The sequence below is a fragment of the Palaemon carinicauda genome, chromosome 19, assembly GCF_036898095.1.
Source record: "Palaemon carinicauda isolate YSFRI2023 chromosome 19, ASM3689809v2, whole genome shotgun sequence".
Taxonomy (NCBI): domain Eukaryota; kingdom Metazoa; phylum Arthropoda; class Malacostraca; order Decapoda; family Palaemonidae; genus Palaemon; species Palaemon carinicauda.
The window spans coordinates 116543541-116556040 of NC_090743.1; the positions used below are offsets into that span (position 1 = coordinate 116543541).

At 37.3% G+C, this 12500-nt stretch overlaps 1 protein-coding gene across 1 annotated transcript; it reads right to left on the bottom strand.

Annotated features, from left to right (window-relative positions):
* Positions 1-2443: 2443 nt before the first annotated feature.
* Positions 2444-3908, bottom strand: LOC137658340 (cuticle protein AMP4-like). The gene is made up of 3 exons (XM_068393012.1): positions 3848-3908; positions 2902-3113; positions 2444-2640 (listed from the first exon to the last, which is right to left on the bottom strand). Exons 1-3 carry the CDS (start codon positions 3854-3856, stop codon positions 2451-2453), a joined length of 411 nt encoding a protein of 136 aa, XP_068249113.1. The 5' UTR covers positions 3857-3908; the 3' UTR covers positions 2444-2450.
* Between the last annotated feature and the right edge of the window lie 8592 nt (positions 3909-12500).

Sequence of the window (12500 nt, forward strand, 5' to 3'; positions counted from 1 at the left end):
TGCAAAGATAATCCACTCCCTAGTGGCTGTGCTGGGTGATTTGAATGCAGAGATGATCCATGCCCTAGTGGCTGTGCTGGGTGATTTGAATGTAAAGATGGTCCATGCCCTAGTAGCTGTGCTGGGTGATTTGAATGCAGGGTATTTGTTTAAAAGACCACTCTTTCCCTTTACTCTCAAATTATGCAGTAGTGCAGCTGTCCTCTTCTACAGTAATTAGGAGGCTCCTTAAATGCTTGGAAAGCAAAAAATGACAACATATGTAGAGCAAGGGGGGGGAGACGGGCTAAAAAAAAAAAAAAAAAAAAAAAAAAAAAAAAAAAAAAAAGGCTAACTTGGTTTCCTCACTAAATGGCCTGGAACTGACATGTCAACATAGTAAACCAAACAGATTTCGTGATGCCAGCATACATTTGATATACTGTATGTTCAAAATACATACTAAATTAGAAATTGAGTGATTACTCAAAAGTGTCACTATTTGTAAATTGTATATTTTATGGATACTTTTGAGTAATTACTCCATTTTTAATTCAGTATATATTGAGAATATATACCAAATATACGCTGGCATCACGAACTTCTGTTCATGTACGCTGGTATCACGAATTCTCTTTGGTTAACTATGTTAACGATGTCAGTTCCAGGTCGTTTAGTGAGGAAGCCGAGCTAGATTTTTCTAACCCTTCCCCCGTTGCTCAACATATCTTACCCTTTTTTGCTTTCCCACAATTTATAGAACCTCCTAATTAATTACTGTATAAGAAGAGGAGAGCTGCACGACTTCATAATTTGGGAGTAAATGAGCGCGTGGTCTTGCAAACAAATACTGTATGCAGAGATGATCCATGCTCTGCTGGCTGTGCTGGGTGATTTGAATGCAGAGATGATCCACGCTTTACTGGCTGTTTTGGGTGATTTGAATGCAGAGATGATCCACGCCCAAGTGGCAGTGCTGGTAGATTTGAACGCAGAGATGATCCATGCCCTAGTGGCTGTGCTGGGTGATTTAAATGCAGAGATGATCCATGCCCTAGTGGCTGTGCTGAGTGATTTGAATGCTTCTAGAGATGGTCCATGCTCTAGTGGCCGTGCTGGGTGATTTGAATGCAGAGATGATCCATGCCCTAGTGGCTGTTCTGGGTGATTTGAATGCAGAGATGATCCACGCACAAGTGGCAGTGCTGGGAGATTTGAACGCAAAGATGATCCATACCCTAGTGGCTGTGCTGGGTGATTTGAATACAAAGATGATCCATGCCCTTGTGGCCATGCTGGGTGATTTGAATGCAGAGATGATCCATGCCCTAGTGGCTGTGCTGGGTGATTGGAATGCAGAGATAATCCACGCTTTACTGTCTGTTCTGGGTAATTTGAATGCAGATATGATCCATGGCCTAGTGGCTGTTCTGGGTGATTTGAATGTAGGAATGATCCATGCCCGAGTGGCCGTGCTTGGTGATTTGAATGCAAAGATGATCCATGCCCTAGTGGCCATGCTGGGTGATTTGAATGCAGAGATGATCCATGCTCCAATGGCTGTGCTGAGGGATTTGAATGCCAAGATGATATGAGCCTATGACAAATGGTTATTAGGTTCCTCAGTGACTAGGGTTTGTCTTTTAAGAGAGTTTTCATTAATGACAATATGCCATTGGAAAAAGAATATTTGTATTTGTAGATAAGTAAATGAAACTGATGAAGATGGGTTTTGTGCAGTATATGCTACACCTATGTTCAGAAGTAATTTGAGAATATATAAGGTATGTATGGAACTAGGGATAATATATGGTGGCTGAAATTGATAGAAATGCTATAAGGAAGGTATATAGGAAGAGATTTATTATAAACTTTTGATATTGTTTTAGTAGATGTAGACTTGAGAGTTGCTGGTTTCATGTATCAGTTGATCTGTCAAAAGACTGTATTTTTTACATGGTTGCATTGATCAATTAAAAGGAGCAGTAAATATGTGTGAAAGCTACTGGACGAGATAAGTAATAAAGAAGGGAAATTGAAATAGTCCTTTTACGGAAAACTTATTAGTAGTGAATAGTAAAGAGAAGCTGTATGGGATGGTGAAAGAATTTAGAAAGAATGGCTGGATAGGAAAGATATCTACAAAACTACAAGTAGGGGTCCTTAAATCGATTTGATCGTGCCGGTTTGAAAATATGTCAACATACATAAAAATTGAGAAGCAGTTGTCCCAATAGGTGAGATTACTTTGCTCCGTGTCTTAGACGTAAAATCATTCAATAAAAAAAGTTTTCTCTTGAGATGACCATAGTTTTCCCTATGCCAAGTTGCAATATTGAATCAATCAGTCAAGTCAAAAACAGCAGGATTAAACAAAACAGTGTATCACATCAGTAGATCATTTATTGCGAATAAATATATCGGAGTATAAATATACTGTATAACTTGTCGAAATTCGGTAGGATTCAAGCTCATGCTTCGGTTTCTTCTTGAGCCTTGCGCTCATCCTTGAGCCTGGCGAACTCGATCTGTTCGAGGACGAACTGTGGAATTGGGTGTGGGAATTCTGGAGCCACTGGTAGGAGGTCGGACTGAGGCTGGAATCCGTTTTCGTTGGCGACGAAGGACACTGAGGCGATGGAGCCGTCTTCCAAGGGGTAACTGAGGGAAAAGGTTGAACGATTCTATTTAGTATTGTATGCTATGGAGAACAAGAATTGGTTTTATTTCTCTCTCTCTCTCTCTCTCTCTCTCTCTCTCTCTCTCTCTCTCTCTCTCTCTCTCTCTCTCTCTCTCATAAGAATAAAAAAAAACTATCAAGCAGGCGATAAAGGAATGTCTCTAATAGCAACAGCAACAGGAGTAGTAATAATAGCAATAATAATTATTCATGGCACAGTGCCAGTCAGTATCTCCTCTCACCTGTAGGATCCGATCATGTTGGAACCTCCCTCAGCGCCTTCAGATCCGGAGAACTCGAATTTGATTCCATTCTCGGCCTCGAAGTCGGAGCTGTGGGCTCCGTTTTCGTCGGGGTTGACCTGGGCGCTTCGCAGGATGGCCACGGGCACTGGCACTGCGGCCTCTTCCAGCTTGTCGGCCAGGGCAACGGCCACCAGCATTGCAATGATGATCTGCAACAGGAGAGGAGCATTCGTTGTTGAAATAATGTTCCATTGGAATAAAGGGCATCGGTATATTTAGCAAAATGCATTCTAAAATTTGTGATAGCATTTGGAAACATTAACTCCTAACAGATGATCGTGATATCAACACTATGATGGAAAATATGGGTTTGTGAGTCTAAAAACATAATAAATGAAAGAGATTTTTATAGATATACCCTATAGCCTTCTAGATAAGGATTGTTCTTCATTTTGGTCGAAGATTTTATGAGAAATATACTCTAAATATAGTGTTTTTGAGTCAGGGATGCAGGGCCTTAAAATCAAACACGTAAACGTCTTGATTACAATGAGATAATTCTAAAGATACGTAAATTAAGGATATGTACAAACTATAAATCTGCAACAGGTGTTTTACAAGTAAAACATTTTCTTTATTTTATATCTCCAAATAAAGTAAAATTAGAATATAGACTTCAAAGTACAGTACAGCTTCTATACTTTCTTATATAAAAAGGGTATTAAAATCTTAAACATATGAAAGTACAAAATATCTAATTCCCAATATTCAAAGAAAGCAAAATTTCAGTTTGCAGCATCTAAAATTAATTTTCCATCCTCAAAAGACAACAAAAATTCAGTTCAAAGCGTCACAAGAAGGCAAAAATCTAACATTATTGGACCAAAGTGTTTCCCAACTAAAGATCTAACTCTCAGCTTCCAAAAGAGTCGTCTAAACTCACCATCTTCATCTTGAGAACTGTGTGTGGAGACAGGGACGGATCGAGGTGTGTGTGTCTATGGGTCCTTAGTCCCTCTATATATATACAGCCACCAAACGACTCCAACAATCCTGAGGTCAAGACGATGGCATCAGTATCCAGACCAAGGTCACCTGAAGTGGTTTTATTCTATCATCCCTGAAGATAAACAATACCGAAGCCTTTCACTGGATTATATATCATTCTGCTCTCTCTCTCTCTCTCTCTCTCTCTCTCTCTCTCTCTCTCTCTCTCTCTCTCTCTCTCTCTCTCTCTCTCTCTCTCTCTCTCTCAACTTCTATGTATTTAATTTTTATGTAACATGACTTATCAGCTCTGACCTTCATTGCCCCAGTCACCCTTTTCCCATTCACTGTCATAAAACTATAACTTTGGTCCTTTATTTCCCAAGTTAGCCCCACCCTTCATAGTCCCAGTCTCATTATTTGCTGTCACTATCATCCTTTTCCTTGAGATCATAGCGATAATGAAAGGAATGTTCCTTCCCCTTCCCAAATACTCTAGAACCCTTCAACTGTTCAGCCACACCTTGCATCGATCTATTCTCCCAACAGATCACTGTCGCTTACGTTTGGTATTATGCTTCCTATGACCCTGTTCACTCAGTGGGAGTCCTTAACAGCGTCTCATCTCCCATTAGCAACTGAATTTAAGGGTGATTAGGAGCTCCTAAAAGCAAACATACGGCTCTAGGAGTTATGGGGAGGTCCTGTTTAACGACCTAATTACTTTTTTTATGAATTTTAGAACCAGTTTAACGACTTAACTGCTTCGTTTCATTGTATTTATGTATTATTTTAACAGATTTTGGATCAGAGAGGATCAGGATAGTCGGGGGTCGTAGAATCACAGATGAACCTTAGCATCTTTGGGGCGTTTGGAACTTATTCTTCAGGCGTTGGATCACCGAATGTTTATCAGTGTCCTACATTGTAGTTAGAGCGAATCTCTCTCTCTCTCTCTCTCTCTCTCTCTCTCTCTCTCTCTCTCAATTGAGAGGGGACATTGCTCTCAGAGATTTTTTTTCCATAAACTGAAAGATGTCGTTGATATAATGAGATGAAAAAAAATCCTCAGAGGTGATCAGTTTCCATTTACGGTTTCTGTCACGACATTTGTATACTGGAGAGTTTAAGTCAAGGGTCAAATGAGTGTCCAATGATCAAATGACGCTTTTAAAGCATGTGAAAGTTATGATAATAATTTCTATAAAAGATGTAATTTGATATTACTGTTCAAAATAATTAACGATGAACGTAAAGTTTTAAATTTCTATTTTCCTTTGAGTTTTAAACTAGTAAGGATTCCTTAAGGGGTATTTATTCATTTCTAATTTGGACAAAGAAAAACTTGAATTATCAAAAAATGTTCACAATCCTTTGAATGATTCATCTTTTCTTAGTAAATGTTTTTCTATCTAAGAAATAAATAAGTATAATAATATGATAATTTTTTGTTTTTCTCTTAGTGCTGATAATTTTTGTGCAACCGAAGTAACTAATCTAGGTTAAATTGATAAATAAATGATATGGGAAAATAATTGAAGTTATTGTTTTATGTACTGAATATAAACAATGTGGTTACATACTGCATATATATATATATATATATATATATATATATATATATATATATATATATATATGTGTGTATATATAATATATATATATATATATATATATATATATATATATATATATATAATGTATATTTATATATATCTATATATATATATATATGCATAAAAAAAGAAACTTATTTAATGAGATGGTCTTAACAGTGTTAACTTATGCATTAGAAACTTGAAGCCTTACTGAAGACTTACAACATATGCTAGTTACAACTCGAAGAGCTATGGAAAGAATAGTAATGGGAATAACACTAAGAGACAGAAAAAGTAGAGAATATTCTAACAATATGTAAGAAAAAGAAATGGACATGGGAATGACATATAATGAGGACAACAGACAATAGATGGACATTAAGAATAACAGGAAGGGTCTCTAGAGATTGTAATAAAAAGCAGGGGAAGGAAGTGAAGACGACGAATTGACGAACTAAGAAAGATTTCGGATGTGAATTGGCACAGAAACCTCATAAATTGATGAATTGTGGTTGGACATGTCTGAGGCCTTTGCTCTGCTGTGGACTAAGAACAGTTGACGATGATAGTGATATATATATATATATATATATATATATATATATATATATATATATATATATATATATATATCCTAATTCTTGTAAGAATATATGTGTTGTACATCAAGGTAAATGAACTCTATAATTATGAGAATTCCATTAAACCTAACTATTCAGCATGGTGTTGTAGCAAGATTTTATCTTGCTTGCGAGGGGAGTTAGTTGCCTTTGTGCGTTCAAGTAGACATGGCGCTCACCTGAGAGTGTCAGCTGTACAGTGTACTCATGAACCTTTTGTAATAAAGTGAAAAAAACCCATATTCCGATGTCTCATTATCCGTGGGCATGTGACATATTTGTGTCAGGTGTACAAACACGTCTCTTTGTGCATGCTGTGAACGAAGTTGCTCTTTGAGCCGGTAAAATAAAAGTTCAAGATGCCTAAATACACAAGGACAAACATGGTATACACTGCTACTGCAGAAGATGAAAATGAAGGAGCAGTTGGTTATAGACATGAAGAATATAGACAGGTACTAAGAACACAAGAATTGGAAAATAAGTTAGATAACTTAGAAGAGTTAATAAACAGAATCTTGGTTGAACGAGAAGAGGAGGGTCGTGCAACCACAGCATATCTGACGTACATAAACGAAGTGCAAACGCACACAAGTGAAAGGAAAGATGCACAGCCGAGTGAAGATAACATTGTAGTTCGGTAACTGCCAGAACTCCAGGCAAGTGTAGGCCTTTTGATGATCAGTGGCCAATTGAAGGGTTTCAATCGATTCAAGTGTTTTTGAGAGAATTTGAAGTAGCCACATATGGGTGGTCGGAAAGAGAAAACGCTATTCAGGTAATTAGATTGCTGAAAGATGCTCCTGCAATATAGGTAATGTGTTGGCCACAAGACAGTTTAAGAAGTTATACTGAAGTAAAATGATGTTTAATTGAGAAATATGCCTTGCCTGATGCGAGAAAGGGGGACATAAAAGAAAATTACAAACTCATAATTCGGGAAGGTGAATCCGTTCTTAGTTTTGCAACTCGCATTTTTCAGGATTGCGATTCGTTTGCTTCCCAAGAGTTCCAATCTCCCAGAAGTTGATAAGAAAGCCGGTAAACATATTCGCAGATTAGTAAACCCGTATTTATGTGGTTATTTGTTAGATGACAATCGCTTGTTATCAGACGTAGTGAGCGCGAGAGAGGAAAAGTGTTGTCTTCACAGACACTTACGAGCGTATCAGTGACCCCGTGTCGTCCTATTCCGGAAGGAAACAAGGTCGTTGTTAAACCCCATGACAATTGGCCGCATGTAATCTTAGAGGGCTTATCGGAAATAAAAGAGAACAGAGCTGATATATCGATAGTTAATTTGTCAAATAAAAGAGTTGTGTTAGGAAGGGATTCTGTGTGTGAATTAGTTATGTGAAATTGCATATTATGGGATGTTGGGAGCCTCAACTCCAGCCTGCATAGACGAACACACTCAGAATTTGATTACGCAAGTGCGAAAACTATGTCCGTCAGAATATCAACCTGTAGTTAGTGACATCATCAATAATTATTCCGATGTAATTGCAATTGGAGATGAGCCACCCAGGGTGATTGATCGATTTCCCTTTAGCATGGAAACTGGGCAGGCGGAGCCGATCAGGTCAAGGCCTTATAAGGTACCCATTCATTTCCAGGGAGAGATAGAAAGGGTAATTAGTAAATTAAAGGAACAAGGGATAATCGAGGAGAGCGAATCCCCCTGGGCTTCTCCAATTGTAGCTGTTAGGAAAAAGAATGGCTTGGTAAGATTGTGTGTTGATTATAGGAAGTTGAATGCAGTCACTAAGGATAATGCCTTTCCGTTGCCCTCGATCGAACAAATACTTGTGAAGGTACGGGATAGTAAATATTTTACAAGTGTTGATTTAAAATCTGGATACTATCAAACACCCATTCAGGAAGACAGTAAATGTAAAACGGCATTTATAGCTAATGATCAACTATTTCAGTTTAATTTTCTTCCTTTCGGTGTTAAAAAAGCTCCAAGTCATTTCTCTAGAGAAATGATGGTGGTGTTGTCTCCCTTAATTGGCCATAATGCTCTTGTTTATGTAGACGATATCATAATTACAGGGAAAATGGCCGAAGAACATACTAATAATATTCGTAAAGTTTTAGAAGCATTGCGACGTAATGGTATGAAAATAAATTTGTCAAAGTGCAAATGTTTCTGTAAAAAGGTCGAATTTTTAGGTCACATAATAACCCCAGAAGGTATCCAACTCTGCATCAGTAAAGTAGGGGCTATTAGAGATTTCCCCAAGTCACAAAACCCTAAGGAAGTAGCTGGGTTCCTTGGGCTCGCTGGGTATTACCATAAATTCATAAGAGATTTTGGAGAGATAGCGAGACCCTTAGATCCTTTAAAGAAGCAAAAAGTAATAAATTGGGGAGTGGAAGAAGAAAGGACCTTCAATCATTTGAAAGCTGCCTTAACTAGCAATGACTTACTCGCATATCCTAGATTCGATCGGCCGATTTTAGTGACGACAGATGCGAGTAGCTTAGCTATTGGTGGCGTAGTTTCTCAATGAGATGATAAAGGTAGAGAGCGACCCATTTATTTTGCTTCCAGGGCATTAAAGGGGGCAGAAAAGAATTTTGGTACATTCGATCGAGAGGCTTTGGCTATTCTTTGGGTTCTAGAGAGGCATTGGTTCTTTTTATTAGGTCAGTCGATTGAGTTGCAAAGTGATCATCACCCCTTACATGACCTCTTTTACAAAGGAGATTGGACCTCTCGACAACCGAGATGGATTGAAAGATTGTTAGAATTTAATATAAAGGGTTTTCACCACATAAAAGGTAAAGCTAACAAGGTAGCTGATGCCCTCTCTTGAGGTACAGTAATAGGAGTAACAACTAGGGCACAAAAGAGGAACGAAGAACGTAATGAAAATATTGAAAACCTCCATAAAAATAGAGAGAATAGAGAACGGGGTGTGAATTCTCCCGAGGAACAATCAGAATACGGAAGCAGAGAGAGAGAGAGAGAAAGAGAGAGAGAGAGCGAGAGAGAGAGAGAGAGGTATTAGAGCAGTGAAGGTGAATATATGTGGGTGGCCGAGGACATGACCAGGGGTGTCCAGAATGGATGCCCTGATGATGCCGGTGTGATTGACTTGGGAGGTTGGGACATAGAAGCAGTCCGGGAGGGACAGAAAAAAAGAGGAATGGATGGAAAGAGTGCGAGCAGGGATTAAAGGGGAATCGGAGAGTTACCCATCATTTCTGAATGTGCTACGTGAGAATTTTTTTTTATAGGAAATGATATATTAAATTGTGCTTACGAGAAGAGGGGAGGGGAATTTTGTGCACGGGTAGTTCTTCCTCCCTCTTTGATTAATCGAGCCATCCACATTGTACATGCAAGTCCGTATGATGGGAATTGAGGGATTGATAGAACATTAAGGAGAGCATGCGAATTTTAAAGGGTGCATATGGATGTGGTAGGGTCATTTCCTACTGGTTTAACAGAACATAAGTATATATGTGTATTGGTGTTGCATTTATTCGGTACACTCATACTTACACAATGTTGGATAAATCGGCAAATTCATTAGCCCAGGCGCTGTGTTCTTCATTACTAGGTTTGGTTGCCTGAAAAATTTGATAAGTGATAATGGAGTTTATGAATAAGGTGGTGATATCAGTCACGGACTTAATGAAAATTGAACACTTTTCATTGACCGCATATAGGCCTTCAGCTAATGGCTTAGTGGAATCACTTAATAGGGAAGTAGTCCGAACTTTACGTTATTTAGTGGCTAATGACCCTCTTCATTGGCATGCCATGCTTCCTACAGCTGAGCTAGCTATGAACATTGCATATAATGCTTCGCTCAGGGACACGCCTTTCTTTATAGTGTATGGACAGGATCCTGTGTTACCATATACAGTCCTCATTAATTCGCAACAATTGCGAAATTATTCGACTGAGCAGTACCGTGTATATTTATTAAATCTTGAGGAGAGTAATGAACACCACTGAGAGGTGTTTGGAAAGAGCTAATGAAAAACACAGCTCAAAGTATGATGGTCGGTTCAAAACCGCACCGGTAAAAGTATTTGCGGGCGATCATGTGTATTTGAAACGATTCCAACCTAGGAAACACAAACTAGAGCCAGCGTATTTGGGTCTGTACCGAGTAAAAATGGTTAAATATAACACAGTTGTGATACAAAGCATTGTTAATGGCGCAGTATCTGAACATCATCAGGCACACATTCATGTGGTGCCTGAAGAGGTGGTTTTCAAAAGTGTCAATCAGAGTGTTCCTCTTTACCCCTGCATACGTGACATTCCTCGAGTTGATGAGTAGAATTTTGTTTTCCTTTGTTGTTGTTGTTGTTTGAACAGACCTCATTTCTTCTTTGGACTTGATAATAACAATGTGTTCTTATATTGATGCTTAATGCATACGTAAAGTGTTGTGGTAATTTTGCTGAGTGTGGCAATACGTATGACATGCTGTTGAGTGAACCTAAAAACAATCAGAGGTTAAATAGGTCAGGTGAGATCCGTCAGGCGGATGCTGTATTATTCATGTATTTATATGATTCCTGGTTGCTGGGGCCGGGGTGGTTCACGAATGGCAAGTGGCTGGGGGATTAAAGTTCAGCCTTGAGAAAAGGCAGTGTTAGAGAATGTGTAGATGTGAATATCTTATACTTAATGTTATAAGAGAAGGGTGGGAAGATAAATGATTTTGGGGGGACAACGGCTAGTGGCCACTGGTTGATAGTTGCAAGTGCAAGTGTAGTAGTGATTTAAAATAAATGGCGAAACAGTGATGGTGAGTTGTGTTGGGAAATTGTGCCGTAAACCCAGACAAGTAAAATTGAGGGATAAAATAATATCTATTCATACCCCTGTCCAGCCCAAAATGCCCGTATTGCCCGCAACCAGAGGGATGTTATTGATGAAGTTGTGTAATACTGATGTTGATATGATTTTTGTTCACTTTGGGTATTCTGTATTTTAGTTGCAGAGGTCATAAGAAATGAGTGGAATTATTTATATTGTATTGTGTAAATTTTTACGTGCAATATTTCGTTTTTTATTTTTTTTTTGTGGAAGATGTGTTATTTTTTGGGTGATTTCTATATATATATATATATATATATATATATATATATATATATATGTATGTATATATATATATATATATATATATATATATGTATATATATATATATATATATATATATATATATATATATATATATGTGTTGCATTTCTGTTAAGTACATCTCATGCCTATTCCGGATCGGAATGTCATCCATATATCATAGACTAGAGGGGGCGAGTGCGCACCTCCTCCCGGAGTGAGGACCTTGGGGGGGGGGAGGGGAGCTAATGTACTTATGTGTTGTACGTTAAGGTAAATAAACTCTATGATCATGAAAATTCCACAAAACCTAACTATTCAGCATGTTGTTGTAGCAAGATTTCATCTTGCTTGCGAGGGGAGTTAGTTGCCTTTGTGCATTCAAGTAGACAAGGCGCTCACCTGAGTATCAGCTGTACAGTTCACTCAAGAACCTTTTGTGATAACGTGAAAAAAACCCATGTTCCAATGTCTCATTATCCGTGGACATGGGACATATATATATACATAAATATATATATATATATATATATATATATATATATATATACATAGGCATATATCTATATATATATATATATATATATATATATATATATATATATATGTATATATACATATATATATATATATATATATATATATATATATATATATATGTATATATACATATATATATATATATATATATATATATATATATATACATGTATATATGTACATATATAGATGTATTATATATATATATATATATATATATATATATATATATATATATTTATGTGGCTTTTGTATTTTGGTAAGCATTTAGGATTAGGTTCTTTACTCTATTTTCTACACACAATCATGTCAGTGACCCATGACAGTCGAGTGACTACCAGGTACTGAATGTTACTACTATGGTCAACAGAATCAAGATGAAGGTTTAGGCCTCAAAGAATTGGTCATCATCCGTTACAATATCATTGGCCCTCTTGCTAGGTGTGGAAAGTGAGATATCCACCTTACGTCAATTTTTTATATGTATGTAATAATAGGCATGAAGTTAATTCTAATAGTCAGGCCTTCTCCATCATGAGGCTCAATGCTACACAGTATTCTAGAAGTTTTATTCCAGTTGTGACCAAGTTGTGGAATGATCTTCCTAATCGGGTAGTTCAAACGTGCAGCAAAAGTTTTTATGTTGAACAAGCTGACGTAAAACTCTTCTTATAGCTTATATATAAAATATCTGTTTTAAAGTTGTCAATGTTTTTTAATTTTTTTATTTTAATTGTTTATTACTTTTTATATCGTTT

What these genes read in the sequence shown, in the direction of transcription:
- LOC137658340 (XM_068393012.1), bottom strand. An exon ending in AACATGATCGGATCCTACAG is followed by an intron (nt 2,641 to 2,901) that starts GTGAGAGGAGAT and finishes CTTTTCCCTCAG; the next exon opens with TTACCCCTTGGAAGACGGCT.